Source organism: Enhydra lutris, unplaced genomic scaffold, assembly GCF_002288905.1.
Source record: "Enhydra lutris kenyoni isolate GAN:26980312 unplaced genomic scaffold, ASM228890v2 scaffoldscaffold26, whole genome shotgun sequence".
Taxonomy (NCBI): domain Eukaryota; kingdom Metazoa; phylum Chordata; class Mammalia; order Carnivora; family Mustelidae; genus Enhydra; species Enhydra lutris.
The window spans coordinates 27359331-27379187 of NW_019154110.1; the positions used below are offsets into that span (position 1 = coordinate 27359331).

At 49.4% G+C, this 19857-nt stretch overlaps 2 protein-coding genes across 3 annotated transcripts; both read left to right on the forward strand.

Annotated features, from left to right (window-relative positions):
* Positions 1-8912: 8912 nt before the first annotated feature.
* LOC111151406 (receptor activity modifying protein 2) lies at positions 8913-10662 on the forward strand. 2 transcript variants are annotated; one of them, XM_022509402.1, is made up of 4 exons: positions 8913-9073; positions 9501-9617; positions 9982-10090; positions 10219-10662. In XM_022509402.1, the coding sequence occupies exons 1-4, from the start codon at positions 8974-8976 to the stop codon at positions 10472-10474; spliced, it is 582 nt and encodes a 193-aa protein (XP_022365110.1). In that variant the 5' UTR covers positions 8913-8973; the 3' UTR covers positions 10475-10662. The 2 variants fall into 2 exon arrangements, with proteins under 2 accessions (XP_022365110.1, XP_022365111.1); XM_022509403.1 differs by having other exon boundaries at positions 9501-9568; positions 9984-10090.
* Positions 10663-14443: 3781 nt separating this feature from the next.
* On the forward strand, positions 14444-19210 carry LOC111151753 (vacuolar protein sorting 25 homolog). The gene is made up of 6 exons (XM_022509926.1): positions 14444-14599; positions 14814-14959; positions 15655-15708; positions 16204-16292; positions 17069-17144; positions 18566-19210. Exons 1-6 carry the CDS (start codon positions 14547-14549, stop codon positions 18676-18678), a joined length of 531 nt encoding a protein of 176 aa, XP_022365634.1. The 5' UTR covers positions 14444-14546; the 3' UTR covers positions 18679-19210.
* The last annotated feature ends 647 nt before the right edge of the window (positions 19211-19857 follow it).

A 19857-nucleotide genomic window follows, 5' to 3' on the forward strand; every position in this document is an offset into this window, starting at 1 on the left:
AGGAAAGATACAAGAAATTTTATGGTAACAAAGAATATATGGCTACAGAAATATTTTGAAGCAGAAAGGAAAGAAGGTGACCAGGTTTACCTCAAAGTTGTAGATCAGAGTCATGCAGCCCAGCTCAAGCTCCACCTCCTCACTAAGCCTCCCAGCCCTCCTGGATCTCCCCCTGCTTCAACCCCAGTACCACTTCATGCTCACTCCCATGCTGTTATCCCTTTCCTATCCACCATGATACTTGACATAGGACTAAATCGGGCATTGGTAATCCTTGATCACTGGAGGATTTTAAAAGCAACTTCCCATATCACCATTAAGCATGGGGTTCTTGGCGAAAATTTGTTGACTGGGTCTTCCTCATTGTGATGGGAGAGAGCATTTTTTTTTCTTTTTTCTGAGACCAGGCTCTTCCTTAAAGACTGTGGTCCATGACACACTATTGGCCAATGCTTGTTTGGCCAGCTCTTCCTCTATAAAACTTTTTTTTCCCCAGCCCTTCAGGTTTTTGTCCTATAAATTCATAGAAAAACTGTTGGCAAATGTGGCAGCTGGACCTCTGAAAAACAGTACCACCACCTCTGCCCCACTCCTCCCAACCCCGCCCCCAGGCCGTTAATAGGAGAAAGGAATAACTGTGTCACTCCTGGACTCTAGTTGCTCATCTTGCTCTTAAACTTGGAAGCCTCTGGGGCTGAACGAAACTGTGGACAAAGTGTGCCGAGGAGCCCAATAGGGCTGGTTCTTTTTCTGAAAGTTCCTTATTGCGGAAAAATAAAATTATGTGTTTAATTTCTGTAACCTGATGCCTGATTGCCTTGGCAGCCATTCTCCCAGGCTTGGCCAAAAGTCCAGCAATACTACTGATTAATACCAGCTCAACTTGCTCCCCAGAGAAGAAGAGCATTATTTACTTGACCATTTTCTTAAATCCTTTTTAATTTGCATGTACTTCAACATGATCTTATTGGCTTTAACCTGCTCTATCTGACCACTGGCCCCAAGTGAAGCCTTGGGGAAGACTGTTCTGCTCTGTGCACCCAAATCCCCATCATAAAACAAGATTTTTTCAATCCAGTGATTAGAAATGACACGTCATGTGTTCTGTTCCTTTTGGGGCTGTTGAGTTCTAAGAGTACTTTTGTCCCCTGCTGGTCTTCAGGCCACTGGTAGAAAGGGAAGAAGATGATAATTCCCAGAATTCAAAACAGTGTTTTCTGCAATATTCCTTTCTCCCTTCCAACCTTCCTCCCTTCCTCCTTCCAGGTCCCTTTGAATGGTGACCCCTGGGCTCATTCTGCCTCTCCTTTGTAAAGCCCATAGGGGTATCAAATAGCGTTTCTCCAAGGGGACACAGGGAACCAAGGGAAAGCTTGGGCCCCAGACAGTCCCTGACAGGGAAGTGTAAACACAGCTGCAGAGATGGGAGCAAACTATCCTCCCTCTTGCCTCCCCCCTCCCCCAGTTCCCACCCAGAAGTAGGGAAAGGCCACCCGGCTGTGGAGAAACAAACAACGAAACAAAGCAAAGCACAACCTAAAAGCCTGCGTGAAGGTCACCAGAAACTGGGGTTGCTGCCCAGGCCTTGGTGGGGCCAGCTAAAGTGCCAGACCCCTCCCTGAACATTTAGAGGCAAAGGCAGCTCCAAATCAAGTTGCGGTCTGGACACTACTGAGCCTGGAAACATGGCTCAATTTTTGAAGCCTCTCCACTCCTGGACACTTTGTCCCCTGATCTCAGAAAACACAGCTTTCTGCCCCAGGTACTTAGCTCTTGACCCCTAGTTGCACAGGGATCATAATAACGCATTCAATTCAGCAAGTAAGAACAAGCTCACAATAAACTCTTGTTCGTGGCTGTTATAAGTTTAAACTCTGAGCCTCCAAGCCAAAATTAAGAAAGGGCCTCCTAGTCTTTGTTAATTACAAAATAAATAATGCCAGCAGGAAGGGACTTTCTCTTTCGGGGATTACTTGGGTGGGATTCATGCCTTGCTTTGCACATACTCTGAAAGCTCCAACCCCACAGCTAGGGTGGTGCCACCCATTCTTGCTCCCTTGGCACAGTGAATGCACGGCCTTGATCTCATGGGAACGCCTTTGGCACAGCCTTGCCTGGGAAGTAGCCCTGAACGGGTGGACAGCTAATGAGCTGTGCTTCCTTTCTGACCATCAGGGTCTTCAACTATAAAACTGTAGAATTAGAAAACTGGTAATAGCCTTCAAACACTGTCCATTCAGTATGTGCCCGGCATTGTGCTGAGTGCTTTACAATGGGTCACCTCATTTCATATGAAGTCAGTAATATTCTTTTCCTCATTTTACAGCTGAAAAAAATTAAGGCTTTAAAGAGATTCTGGAACTTGCCCAAGGCTACCCGGCTGGTAAGTGGTGTGGTCAGGATTTGGGTCCAGACATTCTGATCCCCAAACCCATGTTCTGAACCCCATCCCTCTACCTCCTCCTTTCTATGAGATCTTCTAGCTCTGATATCATGATTCTGGATTCTCTCCATGGCTTGCTGTTCTCACCATTGGTGCCAGAAAACAGAAATGTGTTTGGGACTCTGTAAATTGAGAGGAAAACAGAACCCAGTAAGGGGTTCCTTACTCCCTTTGTGCTGGAGATGCCAATCAAAGCTGGACACTCTACAGACCCCCATATCAGTAGGGAACAGTCTGTGTGAAAGACAAACAAATCCTAGCCAGACAGGAAAGGGGAGTTCCTCTTGTTTCTGCAACTTCCCCTACTCTCTTCCCTGGCTTATCAGCAGGGTCCCACACTGCTAATGCTATGGCCCTTTGAACACTCTAGCTAGGATGGGATACCAGGCTACAGAGATGCTTTTGGAGCAGAAAAGCACATTACATACATCTACAGATTATATCCATGCCACTGTACATAAAGGAACAAACATAAATCACATTTATTTACACATTTAACAAATCATCTTTAACATTCATGTAATCACTAGACATCGGACTGGGTGTGAATCTACATTATTTCTTGTAATCCTTGCAAGGTGTCAGGCAACCATGAGTCATGCAATCCTTGCAAGAAATGGGCATTGTTAGCCCCATTTTACAAAGGTCATTGAGACTCAGGGAGATTGAGAACATTGGCCATGGCCACATGGCTGGTTAGTAGCATTCTAATGGAGGGCTGGAATTCTATCTGGCTCCAAAGACTATATTCTTTTAAATAAAAGGAGTGCTGTGTCATGAAAAGAACGAAATTTTAGAACTGGAAGGATCCCAGAATATCTTGGAAATGCAGTTGTCATAAGTATATATGTTACACACTTTGACGGTAAATACCATTTATCACAGGGTTTCTAGCACCAGACATTGGGTCAAATGCTTGACTTGCATTATCTTTACTGCTGAGTGAGATACACACTGGTAGCCCCATTTTGCAGATAAGAAGACATGTTCAGAAGAGTTAAGTATTTGCGCAGGGTCACATACAGATGGAGCTGGGATCCAAACTCAAGTCTGCTCGACTCCAAAGTGCGTGCTCTTAACCACTAAAATCATGGGAATTATCATCATCATAAATAATAATATCCTGCTCTAAGTGCTTTATATCTTGTAACTTATAAGTATTTTTATTATCCCCATTCTGCAGGTGAGGAAAATATTGTCTTCTGTAGTATTATTAAGCTCACATCACAGATACCACACACGTTAAACAAACATATACTCCTACTGTCATATTTGCTTAACACACACTGGATGTTATGATCTAGAAACTATTCTATTTTGTAACATCATGAGTGTTTTTCATTGTCCACCCAATGCTTTAAGGTCTTGGGGACAAGGATGTGAAAAGATACTGTCTATAAACGAAGCAGGCGTAGTCAGGAGAGGGATTGCACAGAGAGAAGAAGGCCTCCCGTGCCACGAGCAATTCTACTTGGTTGCCCTTCTGGCTGGTCTTCTGCAACCCTTTCTAACTGGTTCTCTCTAGCAGGTTGGCTAGCAAGTTGACGTCTATCAGGTATTGTGGAACAGAGGTTAAGTTCATAGGCTTTGGCATCAAGATCTGGATGTCGGCCAATATGAGTTGCATGAGCTTGGGCAAATTATTTAAGTTTTCTAAGCCTCAGTTTCCTCATCTGTAAAGTGGTTGCTATGGCACCTAATTTAGTAGAGTTGTGAGTTTTAAACAAAACAATCTGAGCATACTGCCAGGCATCCTTGGGCATCCCCATGTTATATAACATCAAAACTCTTGGGGTGCTGGGAGTGGGTAGAAGGGTTCCCGGGGATGTTTCCTAGGATAGTCCTGAGCAACGGAGGAAGAGTAAAAGCAACCCTGGCATCTGGCATTGGGTCCTGACAGCAACCATGAGTCAGCCCCAGGTGCCGAGGGACCAGCAGTGTTCTCAGCACTGCTGGGCGTGTGCTATGGTCACTTGGCCATGATCCTCTTCAGTCATGCACTCTGAATGTCATCCTTATAAATCTGGTCCTTTTTTTTTTTTTTTTCCTTCAGAAAAACAGCCTCTACCATGTGATGTCATGGTCTAGCCTGGGTCAGAGAAGGAAGGGAGGAGGAGGTTGTGTATACACAGTTGGGTGAAATAGATCTTTTTTTTTTTTTTTTCTGGAGGGGTCTATCTGGTCCTGGAAGGAACTCTATCCTTCTCTCTTCTTTCAACCCCATTTTCAAGACCCAGTAGGAAATCAGTATTTGGATATAGAGTGAGAAGGAGATGATAAATCATAAGACTTAAGATGTGAAACTTAGTTAGTATCAAGCACTCCTGAGTTCAGATCCTGACTGCCAATTACTACCTCTGGGGCCTTGGGCATATTACCTCTGTTTCCCCATTTTACCCACCAACAAGATAATTCTGATGTTATGGCAGTAAGGTTTTAAGAATTACTTACAAAGTGGGATGCCTGGGTGGCTCAGTTGGTTGGACGACTGCCTTCGGCTCAGGTCATGATCCCGGGGTCCCGGGATCGAGTCCCACATCGGGCTCCCAGCTCCATGGGGAGTCTGCTTCTCCCTCTGACCTTCTCCTCGCTCATGTTCTCTCTCACTGTCTCTCTCTCAAATAAATAAATAAAATCTTTTAAAAATTAAAAAAAAAAGAATTACTTGCAAAGTATTCAGCACATGTGTCAGAGAACACACTGTGCATCACATAGTAATTGGTAATAAATGGTAGCTACTATTAGGTCCCTGGCAGTTGATGAGGAATATGGCTTGACTATTTTCTCTGCTTTTTACCAACTTGAGAGCCAAAGTTTTCTCCAAAAACCATTCTTGGGACCCCTGGGTGGCTCAGTGGGTTAAACACCTGCCTTCAGCTCAGGTCATAATCTCAGCCCCTCATCGGGCTCTCTGCTCAGCAGGGAGCCTGCTTCCCCCCACCCCTCTGCCTGCCTCTCTGCCTACTTGTGATCCTCTCTCTGTCAAATCAATAAATAAAATCTTTAAGAAAAAAACAAAACCAACAACATTCTTGCCTCTGAGAGATGGCCAGGCTCCTCACACGGAGTGTGCCATTATTCTGGAGATGAGAAGATGGAGAGAGATGGAGTTGTTGTGTCCCTACACCTTTGTCTTCCCTCCTTTAGCTAGCTGGCTCCCTGACTATAGCTCTCCTGGTTGTCCCTGCTGCCTCCTTGCCCTCTAAAGAAATTCGTCTCCTCTCTCCAGCTTGGAAAATCAGCCCCTCCCAACCAGGACTTCTGGCTCCCCTGACCCTGACTCTCCCCCACATCCTCTCCTGCGCTCTGTTTTTTATTTTGCAGATAGCTGGGGAAGTGGCCAGCACGTGTGAATGTCTCTGCATTGTAGAGATGCTGATCCCAGGATGCTCTGCATGCAATTTCATTGTGTAGGAGGTCCCCAGTGCTTTTTACTCCCCTGTATGTTGTTCTGGATTTGTATGTGAGTGGGGGGAAAGCTGAAGATTAGAAATGGCAGTCCTGGGATCAAGTCACCTCTCCTCTCACTTCAGGCAAGATGTTCCTTCGCCAGTAAGAAGAAGGGAAATTTACATGGCAGTAGGATCCTTATCCAGAAGTCAATCTAGGTTGGGGCCAGAAATCTCAGGTCAATGTCCAGCTGGACCAGAAACAGATCCCTCTCTTCTCGAGCACTAGAACTGGGTGTGGGATAGGGAGAGAGGACAAAGGAGGTGTGTAGGAAACAAAGACCAGACTCCGCTGGATATAAGACAAAGACTACAGATAACACTATACTACAGTTAAAAGGAAAGAAGCACATCTATATAGCCAATGTGAAAGAAAGCCCAAGACATATAAAGTAAAAAAAAGAAGTCACCAAACAACAGAGATATTAAATCCCATTTATGCTTTTTTAAGTCCAAAAAATCTAGGGAAGTGAGTGAGAAAGGAATGAGGGTATAAAGTTTAATGTATTTAAATATTTTGCAATGAGTATAAACTTGTGTGTTACTTGCAATTAAAAAGTATATTTTTATAGCAAAAAGTATATATTTTAAGGCAGAAATAGGCTTGGGAAGGGAAGAGGAGGGGGTCCCTAGGGGTGGAAAACAGGACTTCCATGAACAAACCAGCCTCTGTCCCTGATGAAGCCCTTCTCTGTCCCCTCACTGCAGAACATGGGACTATCTTCTATATGGCAACTAAGAAGAGAAAAGTGAGGTCTCTGGTCCTCTTTAAGTCCCAAAGGACCCCAAGAGCTGAACCCCAGTTACCAGGATGCCCCCAGGGATCCATGAAAGAGACAAACATCCAACTCGTAAGGAAAAGTGGAAAGAGGAAAATCAGGAGGCGGGAAAATTCCCAGATTCTCCAATAGGAAGATTTATTTAGACTCCCAAGTTCAGCAATGACTAAAACAAGCTCCTCATAGGAGGTTTCCACATCCTGTTGCAAACTTAACCCCAGCTCCAGGCTAAAGATAAAACTTTCTACTGAGTCACCTATATTTTCCCTTTTGATTCTAACGTCATGTGAAAATGTTGAGCTCCAAGATGAGACAAAATCTGCCTTCAGAATCCTAACCAATGCTTGCTTTTTTTTTTAATCAATGACACCATACTGCCCTATTTAAAACCCAACATTTGTTTTTGTCAATTTTCATCTTGACCGCAACCCCAGTCCTAAATCACAGTGGGCTCAGGAGTTTCTGGCCCCAGCCCAGTGGAAGCAGCTAGTTTTGTTTTCTGTCCCTCTATGGGTCCCCCTCCCATCTCATCAACCAGAAATCTACCTCCTGACCATGTTTCCTTCTTGAAAAGGGCAATCTTGGGTGGGAGGACACGAATGGATTTGTTTGCTGGCCTGAAGTGACTCTGAGGCGGTCAGGCTCTTTTCTGCACATTGCAGAAGACGACTATCACCAGGAGGGCTTTGGGGTTCATGCCAAGTGGGCCACCTCCTTTCTTCTTCCGGATGCCTTACTAAGGCACCCTCTTGACCCTAGCGATGGAGGAGGACCACAGGCTTTCAGTGACCATTGTGCAAGAGCCTAAGCCCCTGAGCTGAAGATTAGAAGAGAGATCACGAAAGATAATTTGTGGTGGGCAGAAATCAGTAAACTGGGACAAGAGCAGCAGCTGAGTCCAGGGGTCAGTGTCTGGGAGTAATTTAGGAAAGTTCAGTGCTGACAGCTGTGTCTGGAGGCGAGCGTCAGGGCCAAACCAGCTCCTGGGCTGCTCGGCTGCTTGGCTGCTTCAAGCTAATGAAGCTCTGGCTCAGGACACAGAGACAGCTGTGGTGTGGCAGAAGTCAGGGTCCCTGGGGCCCCAGGCTCAGCCTTGCTGCTTCCCAGCAGCGTGACCTTAGGCAAGTCCTTAAGAAAGAAGAAAAAGAAACATCCACTGAGTGAGCTCAATGCCCTTTCATGTGTCATCCTCACTACTGCTTATTGAGAAGGACAATGTCCCTATATTACATGGGGGGAAACATTCTCCAGGTAACCAAAGTCACTGTGGGGCTATCTGGTTATGGAGCAGGAAGACAGAAGTGGGATTTAGAGCCTCTGAACTCAAGTTCTGGGCTCTTTCTCCCGAGCTTTAGCTTTTTCCCATGTAAAACAGGAACAAAATGTACCCACCTTATGAATGAAGTCACCCATAGCAGTTTCTAAACCCTACCCTTCTCCCAACCTTGGTCTTGAAGAGTAGTAGCCACCTTTTTCTTGGGAATGGAGTAATCGTTAACTTTTGCCCCTCCCCTCAATCCCGTTTGTGGCCACCTTCTTACTAGGAATGAAGTAATCTTACTTTTGCCCTTTACCTCAACCAGGTTTGAGCATCTAGGCCCCAGGAGGTGCCTGGAAGGGAAGGTATTTGGACTCTGGTTTCCCCTCTGCCCCATCCCCAGGCCTTCTCCCGATTCTGGAGGGCTGGCTCCCTCATCTCCTCCTCCCCAGTTTTGGCAGGCGGACTGATATCAGTGGGTGTTCCCAGGAAAGGGGAACTGTGAGTCCAGCTCCAGACGCCCCTTCCCCCACGGCCCAGGGCAGCCCCAACCTTCTGCCCTAGATACTGCGGGTGGAGAGCCCTCTGAACTCCCAGCCCCTTCTTCCTCCTCCAGGTCGGCGAGAGCAGGTCGCTAACCCCCCTTCCTCGCTCCCGCAGCGAGAGGAGAAAGGGCAATAGGGTCCCGGGGGCGAATGCTCCGAGACCCGGGCGAGTCCTGGGCACCAGGCAGCTGAGCCCAGGAAATGCATCCCGGTTCTGGGGTTACGAGGGGAGCTGTCCAGCCCCGCAGGGTGAGCTAGAAGAGAGAGTGGGCCAATGCCGACACGGCGGAGGGAGCGGCGAGCGCCAAGGCCGGGTGGGGCTGTGACTCCCCCTCCAGCCTGCGGGCCCCGGGCGTCGCCCCCGCCCCCCACGTGGCCGCAGCCGTCCCAGCCCTTGTGAGGAAGCGGCGCGGCTTCCTGGGGCTTGTGCCGGGGATATAGGCGCCCCCGCCCGGGCCCGGCTCAGCGCCACCGCCCCTCCTCGCCTGCTCGCGGCGCGATGGCCTCGCTCCGGGCTGAGCGCGCAGCCGGCGGCCCGCGGCTCCCTGCGACCCGCACGGGGCGACCGGCTGCGCTCCGCCTCCTCCTCCTGCTGGGCGGTGAGCGCGGCGCCCCGGGGCCCGGGTGGGAGGCGCGGGAGGCCCATAGGGGAGGGGGCCTGGACGGCCGAGACGAGAAACGGGCCCTGGGTGCGGGAGGGTCAGCGCTGTCCTCCGGCCGTCCCTGGCCCCACTTCGGTGAGGGCTCAGCGAGAGCTGCTTCCCACTTGGAGGAACCTAGGGTCCGGGCCTCGCGGAGAGGTCTTGGGGGTTGGGGAGGAGGAGGAGGATTTGGGTCTGGATGTGAGTGGGAGGGAGCTGGTATCAGCCCTCTCTTCCAGTCACTGAGGCACCCCTTGGAGGCCTGGATTATTCCTTTTTCCTCTACTGAAAGTAGCCCTGACTTCCTAGGGTCTCAGACCCCTCCTCCAGACTCCACTGCTTAGATCCCCGCCATCCCACCTCCCTCTCCCATTTCTGTTCACAGCTGTCCTGAAGCCCCAGGAGTCCCTGGCTCAGGTTCCTCCCACTGAAAGCCCCTTGAAGCCAGAAGGTGTGTACCCGAGGCTCTGGGACGGTGACCTGGGACAGCGAGGAGAGCCAGGTCGGTGGGGAGGGTCCCTTTCCCACAACCCCAACTGGCAGCCCATTAACCCCCCTTCTGTTCTCTCCTGGGGTTCCTGTGGTCTTTCTCTCTCTCATCCCACGTGACCCGCCCCCAGCTCTGAGCTGGCTCACCTCCCCGGTGGGTTAGAAGACCCCAGAAAAAGAGTGTGGCTGTTCTCGTGGGGCTGGCACATGGAAGGCATTAACATTTTTCTGAACTGAGACTCTTTCCTTGGAAGACTTTCTGAGACTCTCCTGGTGTTTGCCATGTTTGAAGACTTGAGCAGTGGAAATACCTGGACCTGAGGGCTTGGGGGGGAGGCGCGGGGTTGTGGTCAGTGTGAAGCAATCTGTGCCCACAGAGGACAAGATGGAGAGCTATGAGAGGACTATCCAGTTTTGCTGGCAATCTTATAAGGAGGAGATGGACTCTATCCCCAAGGATTGGTGTGACTGGGCCATGATTAGCAGGTAGGGGCAGTGCCAGGCAGCTTGGGCCAGGGGTGGGGCCTCCTCCTCCTGGGTGGGCCTTGAGTGAGTGAGGGGCAATGCCCTCTCTGGCCCAGTCCATACTCACTGTAGTCTTCCCTTACCCCCAGGCCTTATAGCGACCTACAGTATTGCCTGGAGCATTTTGCAGAAGAATTTCATCTGGGCTTCCCGAATCCCTGGGCAGAAGAGATCATCTTTGAGACTCACCAGATCCACTTTGCCAACTGCTCCCTTGTGCAGCCCACCTTATCAGACCCCCCGGAGGATGTGCTCCTGGCCATGATCATAGCCCCCATCTGCCTCATCCCCTTCCTCGTCACCCTTGTGGTGTGGAGGAGTAAAGACAGTGAAGCCCAGGCCTAGGGTGGTATGAGTTTTTCCACAGCCATCTTACTCCTTTTCCTTGCCACCACCAGGTCTCTCTTCCCCTCCCTGCCTCCTTCTGTCAGTCCCACACCTACCACAGATCCTTGGACTGATGAAAATGGAAACCCAGTGGTGTCATGGCACAAGTTCTGTAATCTTCAAAATAAAATTTTTTTTGTACTGTCCTCTCCCCATCCCAGAGTTTCTGCCATTCACAGCTCTGGCTGGGCAGCAGAGCTGGAAGAATCTGGATAGCAGCACTGTTTTGTTCACTTGCCTGCTCCCCACTATCCCCCTCCCCCCACCTGAAGCCTCCCCCCACCCCCCCCCACTGCTTCCTCCCAAGGCTGGGCCTTTCCTGTCCATATCCAAACCCAGCACCAGGAAATATACAGGAAAGAGACTCCCTTCCGGTCTGGACAGCAGCTCGGGAGGTGGGGGGGGGGGGAGCAAGGGTGGAATCTCTGCTGTGACTCCTGTGAGGAGGAAGGGGGACCACCCAAGAGCTCTGAATTTCCCTCTTCTTCATGCCTCAGTTTACTCCCACAGCCTGGGAATAGGAACTGTGATATGACCAAAAAGAGTCCATCCCTAAGGACCTCAGGATTGAGGGCAAGGGCAGTGGGGACTTTACTAAGTCCACCACAGGACTCCCCTTCCAGGTCCCTGGCCTCCTCCTATTTTGTCCTGGACCCTTGGGGGTGGGGCCTACAGCCTGGCAGCACACTGCCCCCTGGTGTCCACTAGAGCTAACAGCCAGAAGATGGACATGATCTGGAAGAAGTTCAAGGCTGAGGAGACTGGACCCTGGGATCAGACATCTGTCATCTCCATAGCACTCACTAGTTCTTAGCTGAATCCTTCTATCAGCTTCCTAAGCCATACTGATACTTCCCTAAGACACTTCCCACTTTTCTAGGGACATAGCCTCTGAACTCATCATTTCATATATAGACACTCTTATATGTTCCTCAGACAGTGAGGCACAGTTGTGCCTCCAGAGGACCTTCACCTCCAGTTCTTCCAGATCATCACAAATACGAGAGAACAACTTCGTTCTCCATAAAGACACCTGTTTATTCTTTATGGCACCTGGAGCCTCTTCAGGGACTTTTCGTTCCCTCCTTTCTGAAATATTTACCTCTCTGAGGACATGCATATCCATTTGCTGGGACATGCCAATCCATTCCATAGATATTTATTTGTATGCTTCCTAGAATCTATCTGTTCATCCTCGGAGACAGACTTCTCCTTTCAGGACATGTCTGTCTCTCTAGAGGCATATCTGTTTCCTGGGCATTTTAAGCTTTCACCTGAGATAAGCCTTTGCTCTTTTTCCATGAATGCATTGGTCTTCCCCGGGGATATACCTGCTCTCTTCTTTTTTTTTTTTTAAGATTTTATTTATTTATTCAACAGACAGAGATCACAAGTAGGCAGAGAGGCAGGCAGAGAGAGAGAGAGAGGAGGAAGCAGGCTCCCTGCTGAGCAGAGAGCCCGATGTGGGACTCGATCCCAGGACTCTGGGATCTTGACCTGAGCCGAAGGCAGAGGCTTTAACCCACTGAGCCACCCAGGCGCCCCTATCTGTTCTCTTCTTGGCCCATATTTGCCTTCATGTGTTTTACTAATGTACATCAAGGGCATGTTAGTATAAGATACTGTGTATGGTATATTTTGTTGAAAAAATAAGATAGGCCTTGGTTTCTGCTCTCAGTGACTTCTGTCTAATAAGGGAGCTCACATGTACACAAATAAACAAAAGCAATGGAGTGTGTGATGAGAGTCATGCAAAGGATATAAACCAAATATTATCTAAGTGCAAAAAAAGGAGGGGTCACATCTAGCTGAGGTGTGATCACAGGAGGGTGATTGTGGAGTTAGTACATGACTAGGCCTTAAGATGGAGTGCATTCCCCTTAGGGAAGAGAGTTTAAAAAAAAGGTGAATTAGGAAATTACTGTAATATCCTAGGCTTGAGAAAAAGAGGACATGGGCCAAAGAAGTGATGAGTGAGGAAGTAGAAAATAAAAAGGAGATGATTAAAAACAGGGGAGGGAACCCTCCAATGCCAGGACTTTGGACATGAAGGAGAGGAGAGGTTAGGGCTGACTCAGGCTTTGAATCTGAGTTACTAGGACAATGGAAGTAATGATAGAAAATTACTATTAGGAAGAGGAGCTGGCAAGAAGAAAAGGATGTACGATATGAGCTGCCAATAGAACAAGCTTTTATGTCCCATAGAGAGTTATAAATGGGAGGGGTGGTGGTGGTGGTGGCAGCGGAAATACAGATTTATTAGCGTTTTGCACAGAAATGCAAAGTGAAGCCATGAAAAGGATGGACATTCTCAAGACAGACGTTGTTTTGGGGAAAAAAAAAAGCTGAGTTCGGTTCTTAGGAAACATGCACATATATTTTTCCTTTTTTCTTTTTTTTTTTAAAGATTTTATTTATTTGTTTGACAGAGATCACAAGTAGGCAGAGAGGCAGACAGAGAGAGAGGGGGAAGCAGGCTCCCCGCTGAGCAGAGAGCCCGATGTGGGGTTTGATCCCAGGATCCTGGGATCATGACCTGAGCCGAAGGCAGAGGCTTTAGCCCACCGAGCCACCGAGACGCCCTGAAACATGTACATTTAAAGAACGGGGGGTGGGGGGGGCAGTGAAACAAAGAGAAAGATCAGAGAGACAGTAGCAGAACAAGGATAAAGCAGTCCCCTGGAAGCAAAGGAAATCGTGCCCTTTAAAAGAACATTATAAATTGAATGGTTCATCCATTCATGCAACAAGTATTTGTTGGGCACTTTGGTAGATCAGGAACTGTGCACAATGAAGGATGGACTTGAGTGGGAGAAAGGTTAAAGATCAGATAGGAAATTGAGAGGGTGACAAAGTCAAGGAAGCTGTACATATTTTCAAATACGGGTGACCTGAGCATGTTTGTCAAGTAGGGCAGAGGAGATAGAGGAAAGGAAAAGAGGGAAGATTATGCACAAAGTAGTCCTAGAGGCAACTGGAAAAGAGAGGTAAGAAGATATCCCAAAGTGTTGGTCTTATAAAGGAAGAGTGACACTTCTTCCTTTGAGTCCAAAAGAAAAAAAGTTGAAGTGGAAAGGAATTCTTGTGGGAAAAATCAAGTGTGGTGACAGAGGGGGAATGATTAGGAGGTTCAAATGTTAGTTCACAAAATAGGAGGGGCATTCTGCAGAAAGGAGATGGAGACAGGTGGAATGACTTGATGAGTGGAAACATTTGAAGAGTTAGTTATCTGGAGGGATGTGACAGGGAGTCAATAAAAGTGCTGGGCTGCACTGAGAGCCCAGCAGTGAAGTCAGTCAGGGAACTTGGGGCTCAGCCAGCATGCTCTGTGATTTTTTCCAGTAATACAAGTCGGCCCAGGAATTGGGGAAGGTGGGTGGGGAATGGACGTGGGGGCAGGAAGCAACAACCCTGGTCTGTTAAGTGACCAGCAGGTAGACAAGCAAGGGGGACAGAATGGGGTAGTCTAGGCTGGGTAAGGACTCAAATAAGACCAAAATGGGTCCAGAGATTTGAGACTAGGAAGGTGAGGACGTGAGAGTTATAGAGCTGTGGTCAAAGCGGGCAGCTCTGAATCACGGAAGCCAAACCTTTTCCAGAGATGAAAACTACAAATGTGCTCCCACGGGGGCTGCAGGAGACCAGGGAATGGTGGAGTCGAAGGACATAGCAACTGAGGAAACCGGGGAATTGTGAGGTGTTTGTTAAATGCAACCGACACGAATGTTAATATTAAAGGAAGCCCAGCAGAGGGGGGAAAAGCCTAGGCAATTCTACAGTCAAAGTGTGCCGCTTTGGAGAAGTCACTGCCCTTCTCTAGAACTGAATGAGAAGACTTCTTGGGGCTCTAAACGGTAAGAATTTTTAGGATAACGGCAAGGGACTGGCTGATCAGCGAGACCCCTTCCGTTGGGCCGTCCCTCTCCGAAGAGGCGTCCGGAACCTTTCTGCTGTGCTTTTTGCCCGGACGTGCCGAAGCGGAGGCAGGAAGTCCTTTGCCCGCACGTTCCGGGTTTCCTGGGCTACTACAATGGCGATGAGTTTCGAGTGGCCGTGGCAGTATCGCTTCCCGCCCTTCTTTACGTGAGGCTCAGACCCCGAGAAGCCCCGCTGTGCCTCCCTCCCCTGCCCCAGATCCCGGGCTCAGCCCTGATGCTTCAAATGGGGAGGGGGAGAAAGGACCCGGTCGCTACCACTCCCAGTCCCCTACTTTGTCCCCCAGACGCGCCTCCGGCAAGTGCTGCCTCTCGCTCTCTCACTCCCTCTAATTCTGCGCCCCACCCCCTTCACCCGGCAGGTTGCAGCCGAACGTGGACACTCGGCAGAAGCAGCTGGCCGCCTGGTGCTCGCTGGTCCTGTCCTTCTGCCGCCTGCACAAACAATCCAGCATGACGGTGATGGAAGCTCAGGAGAGCCCGCTCTTCAACAACGTGAAGCTACAGCGTATCCTCCCTCAGGCTCTTCCACAGCCCACACACATGCACTTCCACGCTTTCCCACATGCCCAGACTTCATACCCTCTTTCACCCACAGTAGGCAGGTTCCCACCCAAACTGGACTTGGGAAAGAGCCGGTGTGTTTGTTATAGCTGACTTCCATTTTATCCTCAAACCCCAACGCAAATGCAGCCTCAAACCCCCTTGTCCTGGCTAGTGACAAGGACCTGGGTGCCATAGAATCTCTGCCCTGAAGCCAGGTCCCAAGCTTTTCAACCCAAGCCCTTTTGACTGTGAATCTCCTGTCCTCTTCTGAGTGAAACTCAAGCTCTGGTATTACCTTTGGTAATTTTCTCCACCTACTCTCTTCCTCCCAGGAAGTAAAGGTCATTTGTTTTTGCTGCCTGATTCATACCTAAAATATCTGTGGAGAAAGTCTGAAGGAAGGAGAAAGGACAGAGGGTGACAGATGGTAGTACCATTCATTTTTAAAGCTATTCCCTTTAATTGAACTAGTTGCTCTTTGCCTTCCTCCTCCCAATATCCAGGAAATGCCAATTTATAGCCTGTTAGGGAATTGCACATATACGTGTGTGGGAGGGAGAGGAAGGGGACAGGTGGTTCTCAACATGACATTGGCCCTGAGAATTTTTATCCTACCCAACTCAGTCCATCAGAGCCCTTCCCTTAACTTCAAACCAGGCAAGCTTCCTGTGGAATCAATTCAGGTTGTATTAGAGGAACTAAGGAAGAAAGGTGGGTTCAGGGCCTCAGATTTCCTTATTTTTCCTCCTACTTGGCTTTTCCTGAGGGCAGATTGCCATAAGACTTTGCCTTTTTTTTTTTTTTTTAAGATTTTTTTTTTTTAAGTAATCTGTATAGCCTATGAGGGGCTCTAACCCACAACCTTGAGGTCAAGAGTCATCCACTCCACCAGCTGTGCCAGCCAGGTGCCCCACAAGTCTTTGCTTTTAACAACTTTTTTCTCTCCCCTGGCTTGGAACCCATAGTGTTCTGTACAATAGGTAGTCCAATTCCCGGGTCTTTTTTCCCTATTGGTATTCACCACTGAAATCTCTCCATCTGTGTTTTGAGACCTGGAGAGAGATAGGAAGAGAATTGGTGCCTTGCAGATAGTAATAAAACAGATTTCACTTCCTGAGAGCTGGGTCTCTTCCACTGTGTTCCACCTTGGTTTTGCCTTCTGTCCCTTCTTAGCATAAGATGCTTTCATAAGTATCTTTTTTGCAGGGAACCTGGAGTGGTTGGATAAGAACAAGTCTAGCTTCCTGATCATGTGGCGAAGGCCAGAAGAATGGGGGAAACTCATCTATCAGTGGGTGAGACTATTCCGCCATGGTGACCCATGGCAGAGAATTGTATCTATGTTCAGCAGATACCTGGTGTTCCCAGGTCTAGACTGAGCAAAGTGGGCAGGGGCAGAAAGAGGAAGTATAGGTCTTCAGGCATGCCTCTTTCAGTGACTCAATGTCCCTGGCTGTGTAGAACTTCCCTGCCTTTGACTGCAGGAGGCCAGAGGCTACATGAGGCCATGTTTGGAGAATGCAGTGCTGGAACCATGAGTGCTATTGTTGGCTGGAGTCTCTGGCCACAGAAGATAAATGAGGAAAGGAAGGGAAGGAAGAGAGAGAAAAAAAAAAAAAAAGCCTGGGGCCCCTCCCCCTCTGTACCCTTTGGGGCTGTCCACTGTATGAATGAGACATTCTGAACCAGTATGGGTGTGGGGACAAACTCTCCCCCCACATTCACAGCCACCACCAGCCCTAAACTTTCCCAAGGGAGAGAAGAGGGGAAGAAGCATCAACAACCCAAATATAACAAACTCATGCCACCTATTCCTGAACAGGAAAACAGAATGAGAGGTCACTGCTCAGACATGTGAAGGCCTGTGGTTTTAGTGGTTCCGTGTATGTGTGTACATGTATAAATATAGCACCTGTGGGGTTTGCGGTGTTTAGGCCACTCCTGCCGAGGTGACAGTGAGCCCTGGTTTGGAAATAGGTACCATTCCTGGGTCAGATAGGTGGAGCTGGTGAGCTCACCTTCTCCCCGGGATTTCAGGTCCTTATTCAACCCCCATTTTCTGTGTCCATAGGTTTCCAGGAGTGGCCAGAACAACTCCGTGTTTACCCTGTATGAACTGACCAATGGGGACGACACAGAGAATGAGGGTAACGCTTCTCCCTTTCCCCCCAGTTTTGTGATCTGAAGCCTCTCCAGTCCTTGTTTGACAGTCAGACTTCCCATCCCTGCCTCTGAATTCCAAATACTGCATGATACAAGGCCTTTTAACCCATGTCCAAGGTTTCCCTAAACTACCTGAATTTATATGCATCATACCCCCAAATTTTGCCTATGGGGCTGTATGTGCATTATTCCAGGGGTAGAGTCCATATTAAAAGATTTTCAAGGGTATCTGTGACCCATGAAAAGTTAAGAATTACTGGTGTAGATGCTGAATGAGGAACCGGGGCAGGAGATTAAGCTGAAGATCTCATTCCTTGCTGACACAGGCCTTTCTTTCACCCTTTATACTTATAGAGGGCTCAGGATTTGTGGGCGTCAGCTGAAGGGATTGGGCCAACACCCCCATCCCCACCCCCAGGCCTTTTAAATACTTTGGTTTCTGGCCAGGCAAGGATTTGTATACTGTTTGATTTTTACATAGTGTAAATATATTCTTAGCTCTTTTATCTCTGGCTTCACATTCTGATCCCCAGGCTCACCAAAAGTTCCAATCTCAGCTGGGGAAAAAAGGGCACCTCCCCTTTGTGCCAGGCCCTGGCTGCCATAACAGAGTTTACAGCTCTTGGCTGTTCCCCCCTGCCCTGCAGGCCTCTGCTTGCTACTCCCACCATCACCCCATGACTTCAGTGCTGCAGCCTTGCCCAGCCCACCACTCATGCTGGGCAAAGCTAAAGGCTTCCTCAGAAAGCAAGCTCCCTGACTTAAGAGGTAGGCCCCCGTAGGGGGGTGAGGTGTGCGAACCTGTTCGGGCTTGCCACCTGCTTCTCACCTCTCCCTGTGGTATCTTGCCATATCTTCACATACTCAGCTGGCCCTTGGCTCCCAGCTTTGTTCCTTTTAACTAGGTAAGGGCAGATACCTGTGCTGGATCTTAACAGTCTCCTGGTCAGAGGTATGGCTACACTTCTTTGTGTTAGGACAGGTGCTCCTGATGGCAGCACTAGGGTTGGACCCTGATGGGTCCAACTAGGGTCAAAATCCAGTGACAAGGACCTTGACCTTCCTAGGCTTCAGTGTCCCCCACTCTATGGTCCACAAGCAGGTAGTGTCATTCTTGTACATCAGACACTCATGGCACAGGGGTGGGGGATACATGTGAGGGTTGAGTCTGATAGAAGAACCTGGACGGGGAGAATAAGCATGAATTCTCATTTCATGCTGACTCAGGCTTGCTTTCAGCCCTTACTCTAAGGAGTTTGCAGGAGGGGTTGGCAGCAGCCACAGCAGTATCGATGGCACAGTCTCCCCTGGCTTTAGGGTCTCAGCTTCCATCTAGACTCTGCTCCTCATGGGCCTTGAGCCCGCAGAAGCAGAGTGTCCCTAATTCCCATCTCTCCCTATCCAGAGTTTCATGGGCTGGACGAAGCAACCCTACTTCGGGCTCTGCAGGCCCTACAGCAGGAGCACAAGGCTGAGATCATCACCGTCAGCGATGGCCGGGGCGTCAAGTTCTTCTAGCGGAGACCTGTCTCCTTTTACTTCTTACCTCCCACCCTTCCAGGGCTTTCAAAAGGAGACAGACCCAGTGACCCCACAGACTGGATCTGTGACTCCACCAGACTCAAAAGGGCTCCAGTCCAGGGATGGGTTTCCCAATTACCCGGTGCGTCTGTCCCTGAGGAAGGGTGAGGCTGAGGCGCCAGGGAAAAAAAAGATGTGCTTCTCTTTGCCCTACCTCCTCTCCCATCCTCGACTGTCCCCGAGCCAGGCAGGGTCTGTAAACCTTTAACTCCACATGTGTTCACACACGTAAGTACATACACACATGCGCCTGCACAAGCTTCTGTCCCTCCCCCTTCCCCACCCCTTAGCTGCTATTGCCTCCCCTCTCAGGCTGGTGCTGGATCCTTCCTAGGGGATGGGAGAAGCCCTGGCTGCAGGCAGCCTTCCCGGCAATATGAAGATAGGAGGCCCAGGAAGGGGCCTGGCAGTGAGAGGCCAGGCTGGACACTGATTTATGTGATTTACGATATTAAAAAGCTCAACCCCACTTGCCTGCCTGCCGTTGGAAGTTACTACTGGAATGGGCATGGGGAGGGCTTTGAAGCGTTGCCCCCTGAGTCAGTCCCAGCCTAGGAGAGGGAAGAGGCCTATGGCCTTTGTAAATGAAAAGGTCCTCCAGTGCCGGCAGGCTCCAGTGCGCCTGTGGTTTCACATCTGCTGGGTGGGCTGTGTGGGGGAGTGCTGATGGAACACAGCTTGGGGATAGACTGCTTGCTTTCTCTGAATTGGAGTAACTTAGTGGCTTCCCCTTCCCTCCCATCCTTCTGGTCTGGGTGGGGTCGTTGAGGCCTAGGGGAGCTGAAGAGGTGTAGACCGGATATGGACTTTGGTTTATTGGAAACTTTGGCAAACAGAAGGAGGAGGAAGGAGGGCCCACGTAGCAAAAACGGCTACTGCGGCCAGGGCCAGGCTGCGGCCAAGGTAGGAGGTGGAGGGGATGGGTGACCGGGTCCCTGGCTTGGGGGAGGGGCTTGCCCTGGGGTGCACACACCCATCCCTATGCCGCCCACAGGGACAGCAGCTTGGGAGAAAACCAAACCTTTCCACTGACCTCTGTTTTGTCGGCCTGGGGCTACCCCGGACAAACAGGAGGGGGTGGCGCTACCTTATCTGGGGCGTGCAGGCGGGTGGTAA